Raw genomic sequence first — 19390 nt, 5'->3', positions numbered from 1 at the left:
ATGATACATCTACAGAGTCTACAGGTGGTGATGATACATCTACAGAGTATACAGATGGTGATGATACATCTACAGAGTCTACAGGTGGTGATGATACATCTACAGTCTACAGATGGTGATGATACATCTACAGAGTCTACAGGTGGTGATGATACATCTACAGAGTATACAGATGGTGATGATACATCTACAGAGTCTACAGGTGGTGATGATACATCTACAGTCTACAGGTGGTGATGATACATCTACAGAGTCTACAGGTGGTGATGATACATCTACAGAGTCTACAGGTGGTGATGATACATCTACAGAGTCTACAGGTGGTGATGATACATCTACAGAGTCTACAGGTGGTGATGATACATCTACAGAGTATACAGATGGTGATGATACATCTACAGAGTCTACAGGTGGTGATGATACATCTACAGAGTCTACAGGTGGTGATGATACATCTACAGAGTCTACAGGTGGTGATGATACATCTACAGTCTACAGATGGTGATGATACATCTACAGAGTCTACAATCAAATCAAATCAAATTTTATTGGCCACATGCGCCGAATACAACAGGTGCAGACATTACAGTGAAATGCTTACTTACAGCCCTTAACCAACAGTGCATTTATTTTTAACAAAAAAAGTAAAAATAAAACAACAACAAAAAAAGTGTTGAGAAAAAAAAGAGCAGAAGTAAAATATAATAACCGTAGGGAGGCTATATATACAGGGGGGTACCGTTGCAGAGTCAATGTGCGGGGGCACCGGCTAGTTGAGGTAGTTGAGGTAATATGTACATGTGGGTAGAGTTAAAGTGACTATGCATAAATACTTAACAGAGTAGCAGCAGCGTAAAAAGGATGGGGTGGGGGGGCAGTGCAAATAGTCCGGGTAGCCATGATTAGCTGTTCAGGAGTCTTATGGCTTGGGGGTAGAAGCTGTTGAGAAGTCTTTTGGACCTAGACTAAAAAACTAGGTGGTGATGATACATCTACAGAGTCTACAGGTGGTGATGATACATCTACAGAGTCTACAGATGGTGATGATACATCTACAGAGTCTACAGGTGGTGATGATACATCTACAGAGTCTACAGGTGGTGATGATACATCTACAGTCTACAGGTGGTGATGATACATCTACAGAGTCTACAGATGGTGATGATACATCTACAGAGTCTACAGATGGTGATGATACATATACAGTCTACAGGTGGTGATGATACATCTACAGAGTCTACAGATGGTGATGATACATCTACAGTCTACAGGTGGTGATGATACATCTACAGAGTCTACAGATGGTGATGATACATATACAGTCTACAGGTGGTGATGATACATCTACAGAGTCTACAGATGGTGATGATACATCTACAGTCTACAGGTGGTGATGATACATCTACAGAGTCTACAGGTGGTGATGATACATCTACAGAGTCTACAGGTGGTGATGATACATCTACAGAGTCTACAGGTGGTGATGATACATCTACAGAGTCTACAGATGGTGATGATACATCTACAGAGTCTACAGATGGTGATGATACATCTACAGTCTACAGATGGTGATGATACATCTACAGAGTCTACAGGTGGTGATGATACATCTACAGAGTCTACAGGTGGTGATGATACATCTACAGTATACAGATGGTGATGATACATCTACAGTCTACAGGTGGTGATGATACATCTACAGAGTCTACAGGTGGTGATGATACATCTACAGAGTCTACAGGTGGTGATGATACATCTACAGAGTCTACAGGTGGTGATGATACATCTACAGAGTCTACAGGTGGTGATGATACATCTACAGAGTCTACAGGTGGTGATGATACATCTACAGAGTCTACAGATGGTGATGATACATCTACAGAGTCTACAGGTGGTGATGATACATCTACAGAGTCTACAGGTGGTGATGATACATCTACAGAGTCTACAGGTGGTGATGATACATATACAGAGTCTACAGATGGTGATGATACATATACAGAGTCTACAGGTGGTGATGATACATCTACAGAGTCTACAGGTGGTGATGATACATATACAGAGTCTACAGATGGTGATGATACATATACAGTCTACAGGTGGTGATGATACATCTACAGTCTACAGGTGGTGATGATACATCTACAGAGTCTACAGGTGGTGATGATACATATACAGAGTCTACAGATGGTGATGATACATATACAGTCTACAGGTGGTGATGATACATCTACAGTCTACAGGTGGTGATGATACATCTACAGAGTCTACAGGTGGTGATGATACATCTACAGAGTCTACAGATGGTGATGATACATCTACAGAGTCTACAGGTGGTGATGATACATCTACAGAGTCTACAGGTGGTGATGATACATCTACAGTCTACAGATGGTGATGATACATCTACAGAGTCTACAGGTGGTGATGATACATCTACAGAGTATACAGGTGGTGATGATACATCTACAGTCTACAGGTGGTGATGATACATCTACAGTCTACAGGTGGTGATGATACATCTACAGAGTCTACAGGTGGTGATGATACATCTACAGAGTCTACAGATGGTGATGATACATCTACAGAGTCTACAGGTGGTGATGATACATCTACAGAGTCTACAGATGGTGATGATACATCTACAGTCTACAGGTGGTGATGATACATCTACAGTCTACAGGTGGTGATGATACATCTACAGAGTCTACAGATGGTGATGATACATCTACAGAGTCTACAGGTGGTGATGATACATCTACAGTCTACAGATGGTGATGATACATCTACAGAGTCTACAGATGGTGATGATACATCTACAGTCTACAGGTGGTGATGATACATCTACAGTCTACAGGTGGTGATGATACATCTACAGTCTACAGGTGGTGATGATACATCTACAGTCTACAGGTGGTGATGATACATCTACAGAGTCTACAGATGGTGATGATACATCTAGAGTATACAGGTGGTGATGATACATCTACAGTCTACAGGTGGTGATGATACATCTACAGAGTATACAGATGGTGATGATACATCTAGAGTATACAGGTGGTGATGATACATCTACAGAGTCTACAGGTGGTGATGATACATATACAGAGTCTACAGGTGGTGATGATACATCTACAGTCTACAGGTGGTGATGATACATCTACAGTCTACAGGTGGTGATGATACATCTACAGAGTATACAGATGGTGATGATACATCTAGAGTATACAGGTGGTGATGATACATCTACAGAGTCTACAGGTGGTGATGATACATATACAGAGTCTACAGGTGGTGATGATACATCTACAGTCTACAGGTGGTGATGATACATCTACAGTCTACAGGTGGTGATGATACATCTACAGTCTACAGGTGGTGATGATACATCTACAGAGTCTACAGGTGGTGATGATACATCTACAGAGTCTACAGATGGTGATGATACATCTACAGAGTCTACAGGTGGTGATGATACATCTACAGTCTACAGGTGGTGATGATACATCTACAGTCTACAGGTGGTGATGATACATCTACAGTCTACAGATGGTGATGATACATCTACAGTCTACAGGTGGTGATGATACATCTACAGAGTCTACAGATGGTGATGATACATCTACAGAGTCTACAGGTGGTGATGATACATCTACAGAGTCTACAGATGGTGATGATACATCTACAGTCTACAGATGGTGATGATACATCTACAGAGTCTACAGATGGTGATGATACATCTACAGAGTCTACAGGTGGTGATGATACATCTACAGAGTCTACAGGTGGTGATGATACATCTACAGAGTCTACAGATGGTGATGATACATCTACAGAGTCTACAGATGGTGATGATACATCTACAGAGTCTACAGGTGGTGATGATACATCTACAGAGTCTACAGGTGGTGATGATACATCTACAGTCTACAGGTGGTGATGATACATCTACAGAGTCTACAGATGGTGATGATACATCTACAGAGTCTACAGGTGGTGATGATACATCTACAGAGTCTACAGGTGGTGATGATACATCTACAGTCTACAGGTGGTGATGATACATCTACAGAGTCTACAGATGGTGATGATACATCTACAGAGTCTACAGGTGGTGATGATACATCTACAGAGTCTACAGATGGTGATGATACATCTACAGTCTACAGATGGTGATGATACATCTACAGTCTACAGGTGGTGATGATACATCTACAGTCTACAGATGGTGATGATACATCTACAGTCTACAGGTGGTGATGATACATCTACAGAGTCTACAGGTGGTGATGATACATCTACAGTCTACAGGTGGTGATGATACATCTACAGTCTACAGATGGTGATGATACATCTACAGAGTCTACAGGTGGTGATGATACATCTACAGAGTCTACAGATGGTGATGATACATCTACAGTCTACAGATGGTGATGATACATCTACAGAGTCTACAGATGGTGATGATACATCTACAGAGTATACAGGTGGTGATGATACATCTACAGAGTCTACAGGTGGTGATGATACATCTACAGAGTCTACAGGTGGTGATGATACATCTACAGTCTACAGGTGGTGATGATACATCTACAGTCTACAGGTGGTGATGATACATCTACAGAGTATACAGATGGTGATGATACATCTACAGTCTACAGATGGTGATGATACATCTACAGTCTACAGGTGGTGATGATACATCTACAGAGTCTACAGATGGTGATGATACATCTACAGTCTACAGATGGTGATGATACATCTACAGTGAATTACTAAGAGTTATTATACCTTCACCAACTACGTTAGCTTTTGCAATTATTGTCTGAATGAATCCACTATTGCCTGCACTGTAGAGTATCACAGTCATTAACACTGAGTCATAAACACACAGCTCCTTGCTCTGATCATGCTGTTCTCAACAATAAAGACAAATAAGTCTCTCCTGAACAGAATAAACTAAAACAAACTGATCTAGGATCAGGTCCCCCTGTCCATATAATCGTGTTCATATATAAGCTAAAAGGCTAAGCTGATTCCAAACACATGTTAGGGATCTGGACCCGTGTTCACAAAGCATCTCAGAGTAGGAGTGATGATCTAGGATCAGTTTTGCATTTTAGATCATAATGAACAAGAACACATGGACAGTGGGGACCTGATCCCAGATCAGCACTTGTACCGGCTGAAAATAGTCCTGAATTCACCACCTATCTCCTGGTCAACCCATCCAACCATGATTAATAGGACTAACAGTCGTATAGCCATACCCATTCATTTGCCTCCATGTTGAACAGTGATTTATGTCTCCAAAGCCTCTCATTTCTGGAGGGGAACTGGGATAATAACATTGATTACACCAGCCGGAGGAGGCCTGATGCCCACTAAGCCCTTGGTCTGACATGCAACATGGATACATGGTCCTGTTTTCTCAGTCTCGCCATAGAGATGGATAGAGGGAGCACTTGCCACAAAGACTGTTTTAGCGAGGGCAGGAAGTGCGCTCACTTTCCATCTCTATCAATCTCACTGATAAAATATTTATAGAAGAAACCATGAGCCCCCCCTGCAACAGTATACTTCAATCAACCCTATATGACCAGCCTTAGCCTACGCCTCTGGTCAAGTCATGAGCCCCCCTGCAGCAGTACACTTCAATCAACCCTATATGACCAGCCTTAGCCTACGCCTCTGGTCAAGTCATGAGCCCCCCTGCAGCAGTACACTTCAATCAACCCTATATGACCAGCCTTAGCCTACACCTCTGGTCAAGTCATGAGTCCCCCTGCAGCAGTACACTTCAATCAACCCTATATGACCAGCCTTAGCCTACACCTCTGGTCAAGTCATGTCATGCATTCACTTAACTCAATAATAATACCACAGTCACATAAAATGGGCTTCATGGGTTACTGTAAAGCACTTCGTGATAAATGTTGTGGTAAAAAGGGCAATATAAATCAATTTGATTAATTGATTACAATCTATCTGCATAACAATGGGACTTCCTGATTAAAGAACAGTTCAATAAAATAAAACAGTCAACGAAAATGTAGTGTACATACTAGACAGAGGATCCAGAGTCCACACAGGTGCCTCCGTTCCTGCATGTCACCAGGGTGCAGGGTGTGACCCCACACTGACCGACGCTACGGCCAGAGTTAGGATGACCCTCAGGCTTCCCCAAAGCTATGAACTTCCCGTCTCTCCTCGTCCGAAACTCCAGATCAAATATGCAACCTGTGAAATAACACAGAAAACCCACTGAAACTGAGGAGACAGTATGTTATTAAGCAGACATTTCTCGGGAACTTCAAGTCTCTCTCTAGATTAAATATGAAGCCTTTGGAAATCACAAAACAGATAACTATGGTGTCCCTATTAGGACAGCCACAGAGTCAAAATAATCTGGGGTGACTGAGGATGTCCTAATACGGCACCGTATAACACACCAACTCGTTCTGTCGGAGAGAAGTCTTCCATTGGTAGTCGACAGTGATATAATGGGATGACAGTTTGACTAAACATGACTGCTGCTGTTGTTGCCCTGAAGCAATGAGGATCAAAGGTACAGTGGTTTGCGAAAATATTCACCCCCCTTGGCATTTTTCCTATTTTGTTGCCTTACAACCTGGAATTAAAATTGATTTTTGGGGGGTTTGTATAATTTGATTTACACAACATGCCTACCACTTTGAAGATGGAAAATATTTTTTATTGTGAAACAAACAAGAAATAAGACAAAAAAACAGAACTTGAGCGTGCATAACTATTCACCCTCCCCAAAGTCAATACTTTGTAGAGCCACCTTTTGCAGCAATTACAGCTGCAAGTCTCTTGGGGTATGTCGCTATAAGCTTGGCACATCTAGCCACTGGGATTTTTGCCCATTTTTCAAGGCAAAACTGCTCCAGCTCCTTCAAGTTGGATGGGTTCCGCTGGTGTACAGCAATCTTTAAGTCATACCACAGATTCTAAATTGGATTGAGGTCTGGGCTTTGACTAGGCCATTCCAAAACATTTAAATGTTTCCCCTTAAACCACTCGAGTGTTGCTTTAGCAGTATGCTTAGGGTCATTGTCCTGCTGGAAGGTGAACCTCTGTCCCAGTAGACAGAATATTCTGTCTACTCCAACAGGGGAAATATTCTGTCTACTCCAACAGGGGAAATATTCTGTCTACTCCAACAGGGGAAATATTCTGTCTACTCCAACAGGGGAAATATTCTGTCTACTACAACAGGGGAAATATTCTGTCTACTGCAACAGGGGAAATATTCTGTCTACTGCAACAGGGAAAATATTCTCTCTACTCCAACAGGGGAAATATTCTGTCTACTCCAACAGGGGAAATATTCTGTCTACTACAACAGGGGAAATATTCAGTCTACTGCAACAGGGGAAATATTATGTCTACTGCAACAGGGAAAATATTCTCTCTACTCCAACAGGGGAAATATTCTGTCTACTGCAGCAGGGGAAATATTCTGTCTACTCCAACAGGGGAAATATTCTGTCTACTGCAACAGGGAAAATATTCTCTCTACTCCAACAGGGGAAAATATTCTGTCTACTCCAGCAGGGGAAATATTCTGTCTACTGCAACAGGGAAAATATTCTCTCTACTCCAACAGGGGAAAATATTCTCTCTACTCCAACAGGGGAAATATTATGTCTACTGCAACAGGGAAAATATTCTGTCTACTCCAACAGGGGAAATATTCTGTCTACTGCAACAGGGAAAATATTCTCTCTACTCCAACAGGGGAAAATATTCTGTCTACTCCAGCAGGGGAAATATTCTGTCTACTGCAGCAGGGGAAATATTCTGTCTACTCCAGCAGGGGAAATATTGTGTCTACTGCAGCAGGGGAAATATTATGTCTACTCCAGCAGGGGAAATATTCTGTCTACTGCAGCAGGGGAAATATTCTGTCTACTGCAACAGGGGAAATATTGTGTCTACTGCAGCAGGGGAAATATTCTGTCTACTGCAGCAGGGGAAATATTCTGTCTACTGCAGCAGGGGAAATATTCTGTCTACTGCAGCAGGGGAAATATTCTGTCTACTGCAACAGGGGAAATATTGTGTCTACTGCAACAGGGGAAATATTCTGTCTACTGCAGCAGGGGAAATATCCTGTCTACTGCAGCAGGGGAAATATTCTGTCTACTGCAGCAGGGGAAATTGCATTGAAAATATTTGTTTTGACATGTACCTGTGGAGCACTAGGGCTCTGTCCCAAATGGCACCCTATTCCCTATATAGTGCACCCTATTCCCTACATAGTGTACCCTATTCCCTATGGGCCCTGGTCAGAAGTAGTGCACTATCAAGGGAATAGGGCACCATTTGGGACACAGACTAGGTCTACTATAAATATGAATCCTCCTGAACACACTAGCCATCTCTCTCATACACATACACACCCCCCCCCCCCCCCCCCCAGCCCCCACCCACACACACCATCTCGCTCTCTCTGCAGCATTAGTCATTGGAATAAACAGAACGCTGTGGAAATGTCATGTTCACTCAGGAATTTTCATGGCATGATGCTGTCTCTAGCTCTGTGTGTGTGTGTGTGTGTTTTGCCAAACTGCAAATATATGCTGTCGTCAACAGATAGGGTCAGATGGTTAAAGAGGATGATGAGGGTGATGTTTAGTATTAGATAAAAGGATGATGAGGGTGATGTTTAGTATTAGATAAAAGGATGATGAGGGTGATGTTTAGTATTAGATAAGAGGATGATGAGGGTGATGTTTAGTATTAGATAAGAGGGTGATGTTTAGTATTAGATAAGAGGATGATGTTTAGTATTAGATAAGAGGATGATGAGGGTGATGTTTAGTATTAGATAAGAGGATGATGAGGGTGATGTTTAGTATTAGATAAAAGGATGATGAGGGTGATGTTTAGTATTAGATAAGAGGATGATGAGGGTGATGTTTAGTATTAGATAAGAGGATGATGAGGGTGATGTTTAGTATTAGATAAGAGGATGATGTTTAGTATTAGATAAGAGGGTGATGTTTAGTATTAGATAAGAGGATGATGAGGGTGATGTTTAGTATTAGATAAGAGGATGATGAGGGTGATGTTTAGTATTAGATAAGAGGATGATGTTTAGTATTAGATAATAGTTTGGTGAGGGTGATGTTTAGTATTAGATAAGAGGATACTGTAGATGATACTAAGAAAATGATGTTTGAGCTAACAGAGAGTTCAGGCTGTGTCCCAAATGGCACCCTATTCCCTGTATAGTGCACTATTTCTGGTCAAAGGTAGTGAACTATATAGGGAATATGGTGCCATTTGAGACGCAGCCCATATTGATGTCCAATCAGTCAGATCCAGAGTATGAACACCTCACATACTGTTAGACTATCATTGTTTTAAAGGCATAATATATCAATGAATAGAATATCATTCTTTTTGTCACGATCGTCTGAAGAAGCGGACCAATACGCAGCGCGTGGAGTGAACATGATGACTTTATTTAATAAAGCAACCACGAAAAACAACAAATGACGATAGTGAAGTCCTCTGTAACACTGACAGAAACATGGAACAAAAACCCACAAAACCAAGGAGAAACCACACAGTATAAATATGGCTCCCAATCAGAGATAACGAGCCGACAGCTGACACTCGTTACCTCCGATTGGGAGTCACATGACTAAACAAGCACAATCACCCAACATAGAAATCAACAACCTAGACACCCCAACATAGAAATACACCCAAACAAATGAAAATGAACAACCCTGGCTCAAATATCAAAGTCCATGGAGCCAGAGTGTCACAGTACCCCCCCCTAAAGGTGCGAACTCCGGGCGCACCAACATAAGGACTAGGGGAGGGTCTGGGTGGGCGTCTGTCCACGGTGGCGGCTCTGGCCCCGGTCGTGATCCCCACCCCACCACAGTCACCACCTGCTTCAGTAGCCTCCTCCCAATGACCACCCTCCAACTAACCCCACCTGGACTAAGGGGCAACACCAGACTAAGGGGCAGCACCGGACTAAGGGGCAGCACCGGGATAAGGGGCAGCACCGGGATAAGGGGCAGCACCGGGATAAGGGGCAGCACCGGGCTAAGGGGCAGCACCGGACTAAGGGGCAGCACCGGGCTAAGGGACAGTACCTGACTAAGGGGCAGCACCGGACTGAGGGGCAGCTCCGGACTGAATGGCGGATCCTGGCTGGCTGGCTCTGGCGGATCCTGGCTGGACGGCTCATGGCTGGCTGACGGATCTGGCTGCTCATGGCTGGCTGACGGATCTGGCTGCTCATGGCTGGCTGACGGATCTGGCTGTTCATGGCTGGCTGACGGATCTGGCTGCTCATGGCTGGCGGAAGGCTCTGGCTGATCCTGTCTGGCGGACGGCTCTGGCTGATCCTGTCTGGCGGAAGGCTCTGGCTGATCCTGTCTGGCGGAAGGCTCTGGCTGATCCTGTCTGGCGGAAGGCTCTGGCTGATCCTGTCTGGCGGAAGGCTCTGGCTGATCCTGTCTGGCGGAAGGCTCTGGCTGCTCCTGTCTGGCGGAGAGCTCTAGCGGCTCCGGTCTGGCGGACGGCTCTGAAGGCTCATGGCAGACGGGCGGCTTTGCAGGCTCAGTACAGACGGGCAGTTCCTGCGGCGCTTGGCAGACGGACAGTTCAGACGGCGTTGGGCAGACGGGCAGTTCAGACGGCGTTGGGCAGACGGACAGTTCAGGCCCCGTTGGGCAGACGGGCAGTTCAGACGGCGTTGGGCAGACGGACAGTTCAGGCCCTGTTGGGCAGACGGGCAGTTCAGACGGCGTTGGGCAGACGGACAGTTCAGGCCCCGTTGGGCAGACGGCAGACTCTGGCCGTCTGAGGCGCACCGTAGGCCTGGTGCGTGGTGCCGGAACTGGAGGTACCGGGCTGAGGACACGCATCTCAGGGCTAGTGCGGGGAGAAGGAACAGGCCGGACCGGGCTGGCGACGCGCACCGTAGGTTTGGTGCGAGTGGCAGGAACAGGCCGGGTCGGGCTGGCGACGCGCACCGTAGACTTGGTGCGGGTGGCAGGAACAGGCCGGACCGGGCTGGCGACGCGCACCGTCAGTTTGGTGCGAGTGGCAGGAACAGGCCGGGTCGGGCTGGCGACGCGCACCGTAGACTTGGTGCGGGTGGCAGGAACAGGCCGGACCGGGCTGGCGACGCGCACCGTCAGTTTGGTGCGAGTGGCAGGCACAGGCCGAGCTGGGCTGGCGACGCACCCCGTAGGTTCTGTGCGTGGAGCAGGAACCGGCCGGGCTGGACTGGCGACGCACACCGTGGGCTTGATGCGTGGAGTAGGAACAGGCCGGTCCGTACTGGGAACACACACCACTGGCTTTAACTGGGGATCAGGAACGGGCCGGACCGGACTGGTAACACACATCAGTCTCTCACGCCGTGCCGCAACAACTTCCCTTCCTCTACTCGCCAATGGCTCCCGTAATCCGATAGCCTTCTCTCCACGTCTCCCTGTGGCAGCCTCCTGCTGCCCAGCCGCCCAAGCCATGTGCCCCCCCCCAAAAACTTTTTGGGGTTGCCTCTCGTCCATCCGACGATGGCCCTGCTGACACCGTTGCTCCTCTCCTGCCAGGTTCTCCCCCTTCATCGCCCTCCGGTACCGGACGGCCTCCTCCTGCGTAATATGTCCCCAGCCGAGGAGGACATCCACCAGCGTTCTCTCCTGCGGGTGTTCCCGTATACGCTGCTTGGTCCTTTTGTGGTGGGTTTTTCTGTCACGATCGTCTGAAGAAGCGGACCAATACGCAGCGCGTGGAGTGAACATGATGACTTTATTTAATAAAGCAACCACGAAAAACAACAAATGACGATAGTGAAGTCCTCTGTAACACTGACAGAAACATGGAACAAAAACCCACAAAACCAAGGAGAAACCACACAGTATAAATATGGCTCCCAATCAGAGATAACGAGCCGACAGCTGACACTCGTTACCTCCGATTGGGAGTCACATGACTAAACAAGCACAATCACCCAACATAGAAATCAACAACCTAGACACCCCAACATAGAAATACACCCAAACAAATGAAAATGAACAACCCTGGCTCAAATATCAAAGTCCATGGAGCCAGAGTGTCACACTTTTAAAGGCATAATATTCGTCATGGACTATTAATGTCAAAACCAATGAGTTAATAGAACAGTAACCTTTGCACATCTGAAGTAACTTCTTATCACAGGTATTATAGCTCAAATTAATTGCCAGTCCCTTCAACCACTTAAACATCAATAAATTACATAACTTTTCTGTGCAAACTTTGTGTTTATCATTTGTTTTAGAAAAGTAAAACCCACCTATAAGAAGATCAAAATGTATTTGTGGCAGTCTGATGAAGGGAAATCACCACCAATCAGCTCCGAATGCCTGAGGCATATAGACATCTAATCAAAATACAAACTGACGCTAAAGCGCAAACATTTAACAGGTAAAAGCTAACCAGTGTGTGTATTACCTTAATGTGTCACATTTTGATGAAATGAGAGTCTGTAGGATATGACCTCTAGTTATTACGATAAACCCATTGTAGAAGTCTAAAGAAAAACATTATAGTAATATCTTGTTAAAATCCCAATAACAATCTTACCATCATGAAATTGGACATCATTGTTTCCTTTTGAAAAATGTTTTTCAAACATGCATTTAAAATGTATATTTTATTATCATCTTGTTTAGGGCCAGCTGTTGGCATGTTTTGTGATAAATGTGTTTGATTTCAGCAGCTACGCAGACAAATATAATACGGAGGCAGCTGATGGAGAACAACAATTCAACAACAGAATATTCATTATGGGGCCTCCCGAGTGGCCCAGCGGTCTAAGGCACTGCAGTGCTCGAGGTGTCACTACAGATCTGGGTTCGATCCCGGGCTGTGTCGCAGCCGGCTGCGACCGGGAGACCCGTGAGGCGACGCACAATTGGCCCAGCATCGTCCGAGTTAGGGGAGGGTTTGGCCTGCAGGGATGTCCTTGTCCCATCGCGCTCTACCGACTCCTGTGGCGGGCCGGGTGCAATGCACGCTGACACGGTCGCCAGTTGTACGGTGTTTCCTCCGACACATTGGTGTGGCCTGGCTTCCGGGTTAAGCGAGCAGTGTGTCAAGAAGCAGTGCGGCTTGGCAGGGTCGTGTTTCGGAGGACGCATGGCTCTCGACCGTCGCCTCTCCTGAGTCCGTACGGGAGTTGCAGCGATGGGACAAGACTGTAACTACCAATTGGATATCACGAAATTGGGGAGAAAAAGGTGTAAAAAATATAAATTCACCCCCTTTCCCCGACTCATTTTACTAGCGCTCTCTCCAGGGGTTGGACATCAAGCTGCTACACACTACAGAAACAGGAAATAGGCCTCCTGCCCTAAGGGCCATTCTGTCTGGGACAAGGCTACTTCATTACCCTGTGATCCAGTAAGAATCAACATGGCCATTACAAACACATCTCAACGTGTCCATAACAAACACATCCACACTGCGCTGGTCCTTTCTCTCTGGTTAGTTTCTCATTATTTGATTAGCAGGTCTAAATGAATTGACCCAGGACATGTTAAGGGATACAGCAGTAGCAGAAGTGTCTTCGTGTACGTCCAAAATGGCACCCTATTCCCTATATAGTGCACTACTTTTGACCAATGGCCTATAGGGTAGTGCACTACGTAGGGAATAGGGTGCCATTTGGGATGAAGCCTACTGCTACTGCTGTATCCCTAATCATGTTCTGTGTTACTTCATCTAAGCTGGACTCTGGTCAAAAGTAGTGCGCTATGTAGGGAATAGCTGTAGTGTCTTCCTCCCACAGCCACCTAATCTGTCCACAGGGGAGTGAGGATGTACCGATCACTGCCAGCCATCATTTACATTTTTAGTCATTTAGCAGACGCTCTTATCCAGAGCAATTAGGGTTAAGTGCCTTGCTCAAGGGCACATCGTCAGATTTTTCACCTAGTCGGCTCGGGGATTAGAACCAGCGACCTTTCGGTTACTGGCACAACGCTCTTAACCACTAAGCTACCTACCTCATGATTAGGACTGCAGGAAGGTCACACGCGCACACACACAGGCACATACGCACACAGACACACACACACACACACACACACGTAGCACGCACACACACATCTGATTAGTTGTCATTATGTGGCAGAAAGGTTAAAGCAACATGTGATCTAGCAGGCCCTGGCCTCTGGCTGCTCTCTGGTTACCTGCATGGTGGGACTCCAGTACAGCACCACTAACAACTAGCTACAGCAAGTCAAATGATGTGTGTGTGTGTGTGTGTGTGTGTGTGTGTGTGTGCGTGTGCACGTGCTGATTTTCGTTCCAAAACGTCTATGTTTTTACAGAGATGAATGAATCATAGGGATGTTTGTTCATCAGAACCAAACAGACAGATGGTCTGCATCCCAAATGGCACCCTATTCCCTATATAGTGCACTACTTTTGACCAGGCCCCCATTGAGCTCTGATTAAAAGTAGTGCACTATATTTGGGACGCAGCCAGGGAGATTGCTCCTGTCTGCATATATAACCACCAAATGGAAAAATACTTGTTCACCTTCATTTAAAGCACAGTGATCTTTTACAATAACAAGGCATCATCATCATCATCATGACAATAATCACGGTGGAGGCAGCAGCACTGTCTGCCTTAACAACTTATGATGATATTCATATCTGTTATCATCATTACTGTTAGTTATGGCGGTAATATCCCCAGCACACTGCTCCACTCGCATTAGCAAGCACAATGAACACTAGACTCAGAATCCATGGGCTCTGTCCCAAATGGCACCCTGTTTCCTATACAGTGCACTACTTTTAAACCAGGAGGCTAATAGGGTTCTGGTCAAAAGTAGTGCACTATATAGGGAATAGGGTGCCATTTGGGATGTAACCATAGGCTTCATTAAGGGTCAGCTGGGAGCCAGTAGAATTGATTCTGATTATGACAACCATCATCTGGATGGTGCCCTTGTCCTACTGACTTATGGGATTTGCAGAGAATGCATAACTTTACAGGCGTGAAGTGATTAAAGGGACAATCTGGGATTCAAACAACAGCAAAGCTGGCACACCTCCGCTGTTTTTGGTAAACAGCTGAGGGATGGGGCTGGAGAAAGGTACAATTCATAGACGGAGCTATGGATGCAAGGATTGACCATCCATGAGATCAAAGTGAAGTTTTAACCATGTTTTGAAGCTATACAGAGTTTTGTTTACAATGACAGTGTTTACAAACAATGCAGTAAAATCAAGCTTCTATGTTGGGTTCTGATGGGGTACGACAGTTGAACTAAGCTCATGAGGCATTTAGAAGTTATATTCTTCAACACTCAATGGCTATAGATCATCCCCATATTTTTATTTATTCTGCTCATTTGCATCCCAGTATCTCTATTTGCACATCATCTCTTGCACATCTATCATTCCAGTGTTAATACGAAATTGTAACTATTTTGCACTATGGCCTATTTATTGCCTTACCTCCATAACTTACTACATTCGCACACACTGTATATATATTTTCTGTTTGTATTTTTGACTTTATGTTTTGTTTACCCCATATGTAACTCTGTGTTGTTGTTTTTATCACACTGCTTTGCTTTATCTTGGCCAGGTCGCAGTTGTAAATGAGAACTTGTTCTCAACTGGCTTACCTGGTTAAATAAAGGTGAAATAAATAAATAAATAAAAAAGTTTAAAAAATAAACATACCAATCCCAGATTGCCCCTTTAAAGGACGCAGACACAATCAGCGTTAGAGCTCTGTTCTAACCTCATCTCCACTCTCTGATTAGTATTACCCTCCCTCAGACTCTCCGACTGTCTGCAACTCACCTGTCACTATGCTGCTCCACTCTGTTGACGTCTAGGCCATGTTACAAACACTGTGATAAATGTTGTTGTAAAAAGGCGTTTATATACATTTGATCAGTTGAACTCTATACTCACTATAGTCAGTAGTGGTGGTAGTAGTTATTTACAGTGGCAATACTACAGTCACCGTAATGTCTTGCCTTGAAAGCCCTTGGAGTCACTGTATTGTCTTACCTTGAAAGCCGTTGGAGTCACTGTAATGTCTTACCTTGAAAGCTGTTGGAGTCACTGTAATGTCTTACCTTGAAAGCCGTTGGAGTCACTGTAATGTCTTACCTTGAAAGCTGTTGGAGTCACTGTAATGTCTTACCTTGAAAGCCGTTGGAGTCACCGTAATGTCTTGCCTTGAAAGCCGTTGGAGTCACTGTAATGTCTTACCTTGAAAGCCGTTGGAGTCACTGTAACGTCTTACCTTGAAAGCCGTTGGAGTCACTGTAATGTCTTACCTTGAAAGCCGTTGGAGTCACTGTAATGTCTTACCTTGAAAGCCCTTGGAGTCACTGTAATGTCTTACCTTGAAAGCCGTTGGAGTCACTGTAATGTCTTACCTTGAAAGCCGTTGGAGTCACTGTAATGTCTTACCTTGAAAGCCGTTGGAGTCACTGTAATGTCTTACCTTGAAAGCCGTTGGAGTCACTGTAATGTCTTACCTTGAAAGCCGTTGGAGTCACTGTAATGTCTTACCTTGAAAGCCGTTGGAGTCACTGTAATGTCTTACCTTGAAAGCCCTTGGAGTCACTGTAATGTCTTACCTTGAAAGCCGTTGGAGTCACTGTAATGTCTTACCTTGAAAGCCGTTGGAGTCACTGTAATGTCTTACCTTGAAAGCTGTTGGAGTCACTGTAATGTCTTACCTTGAAAGCCATTGGAGTCACTGTAATGTCTTACCTTGAAAGCCATTGGAGTCACTGTAATGTCTTACCTTGAAAGCCATTGGAGTCACTGTAATGTCTTACCTTGAAAGCCATTGGAGTCACTGTAATGTCTTACCTTGAAAGCCGTTGGAGTCACTGTAATGTCTTACCTTGAAAGCCGTTGGAGTCACTGTAATGTCTTACCTTGAAAGCCATTGGAGTCACTGTAATGTCTTACCTTGAAAGCCATTGGAGTCACTGTAATGTCTTACCTTGAAAGCCGTTGGAGTCACTGTAATGTCTTACCTTGAAAGCCGTTGCGAAACCTGGATCCGAGGGGCAGTAGTTCAGGAGTGTATTCATTATATCCTCCTACAAAGACTTGGCTGAGCACGTTGAGGCCTGCCAGGTGGCCTGGAGAAGAGCCTGTCCTGTTTCTCTGTCCGTCCACCTGAAAGGATACAGACATGATTCAGTACACCATACTCTGTCTCTGCCTTGATGGATCCACAAAGAGAAGACTCCTATTATAGTTGTCTTTAATGGATCCACAAAGAGAAGACTCCTATTATAGCTGTCTTTAATGGATCCACAAAGAGAAGACTCATATTATAGCTGTCTTTAATGGATCCACAAAGAGAAAACTCCTATTATAGCTGTCTGTTAATGGATCCACAAAGAGAAAACTCCTATTATAGCTGTATTTAATGGATCTACAAAGAGAAGACTCCATCTGTCAATGGACATATGAGCTTAGATTCCAGTCATAGACCTATGACCTCAGAAGGGTAACAGCCATGTTTTCAGACTACAGTGCATTAAGGAACCTTTTTACAAAATGGAACAAATCCTAAAACATCCAAGAGACACACTAACGATTACACATTATTTTCAGCGGTAGAAGGTTACTGAAAAAGCAAAGCACCTTTAACCATCCTGTTCTCCGAGATCTGCCAAAGTTCACAGTGTGGATATCGATCTCACGGTTCATCCGGTCACTGATCATGGTTCCCACACCAGATCCAAGGTTGAACTTGTGAACAATCCTGCCATTCCGAACCCCCAGAACCAGGAAGTCATCTCCATCGACGCCTGGAACCATACAAATAAAATATAGAACACATATATCATATATACAATATAGAACACATACAGTTGAAGTCGAAGTTTACATACACTTAGGTTGGAGTCATTAAAACTTGTTTTCAACCACTCCACAAATCTAATTTCTTGTTAACAAACTATTGTTTTGGCAAGTCGGTTAGGACATCTACTTTGTGCATGACACATAAAAGATTAATTCACTTATAATTCACTGTATCACAATTCCAGTGGGTCAGAAGTTTACATACACTAAGTTGACTGTGCCTTTAAACAGCTTGGAAAATTCCAGAAAATTATGTCATGGCTTTTGAAGCTTCTGATAGGCTAATTTACATCATTTGAGTCAATTGGAGGTGTACCTGTGGATGTATTTCAAGGCCTACCTTCAAACTCAGTGCCTCTTTGCTTGACATCATGGGAAAATCAAAAGAAATCAGCCAAGACCTCAGAAAAAAATGGTAGACCTCCACAAGTCTGGTTCATCCTTGGGAGCAATTTCCAAACGCCTGAAGGTACCACGTTCATCTGTACAAACAATAGTACGCAAGTATAAACACCATGGGACCACGCAGCCGTCATACCGCTCAGGAAGGAGACGCATTCTGTCTCCTAGAGATTAACGTACTTTGGTGCGAAAAGTGCAAATCAATCCCAGAACAACAGCAAAGGACCTTGTGAAGATGCTGGAGGAAACAGGTACAAAAGTATCTATATCCACAGTAAAACAAGTCCTATATCGACATAACATGAAAGACCGCTCAGCCTAGGAAGAAGCCACTGCTCCAAAACTGCCATAAAAAACCCAGACTACGGCTTGCAAATGCACATGGGGACAAAGATTGTACATTTTGGAGAAATGTCCTCTGGTCTGATGAAACAAAAATAGAACTGTTTGGCCATAATGACCATCGTTATGTTTGCAGGAAAAAGGGAGTGAGGCTTGCAAGCCGATGAACACCATCCCAACCGTGAAGCACGGGGGTGGTAGCATCATGCTGTGGGGGTGCTTTGCTGCAGGAGGGACTGGTGCACTTCAGAAAATAGATGGCATCATGAGGAAGGAAAATGATGTGGATATATTGAAGCAACATCTCAAGACATCAGTCAGGAAGTTAAAGCTTGGTTGCAAATGGGTCTTCCAAATGGACAATGACCCCAAGCATACTTCCAAAGTTGTGGCAAAATGGACAACAAAGTCAAGGTATTGGAGTGGCCATCACAAAGCCCTGACCTCAATCCTATAGAGCATCTGTGGGCAGAACTGAAAAAGCATGTGCGAGCAAGGAGGCCTACAAACCTGACTCAGTTACACCAGCTCTGTCAGGAGGAATGGGCCAAAATTCACCCAACTTATTGTGGGAAGCTTGTGGAAGGCTACCCGAAACGTTTGACCCAAGTTAAATAATTTAAAGGCAATGCTACCAAATACTAATTGACTGTATGTAAACTTCTGACCCACTGGGAATGTGATGAAAGAAATAAAAGCTGAAATAAATCATTCTCTCTACTATTATTCT

General features: G+C 44.5%; 1 protein-coding gene across 1 annotated transcript in view; it reads right to left on the bottom strand.

The window, feature by feature from the left end:
• LOC311119229 (protein eyes shut homolog) overlaps positions 1-19390 on the bottom strand; it is a gene marked incomplete at both ends in the record, with an annotated part of 168718 nt that overhangs the window by 33413 nt on the left and 115915 nt on the right. The window contains 3 exons of the mRNA XM_084193955.1: positions 6066-6240; positions 17076-17220; positions 17695-17861. Of these exons, the coding sequence (XP_084050081.1) occupies positions 6066-6240; positions 17076-17220; positions 17695-17861 (487 nt within the window). The remainder of the gene's footprint in view (positions 1-6065; positions 6241-17075; positions 17221-17694; positions 17862-19390) is intronic.

The sequence above is a fragment of the Coregonus lavaretus genome (genome assembly GCF_964263955.1).
Source record: "Coregonus lavaretus genome assembly, contig: HAP1_SCAFFOLD_347, whole genome shotgun sequence".
NCBI lineage: Eukaryota > Metazoa > Chordata > Actinopteri > Salmoniformes > Salmonidae > Coregonus > Coregonus lavaretus.
Note: the sequence above shows the minus strand (reverse complement) of the source record. Positions and strands in the feature narration are given on the sequence as shown.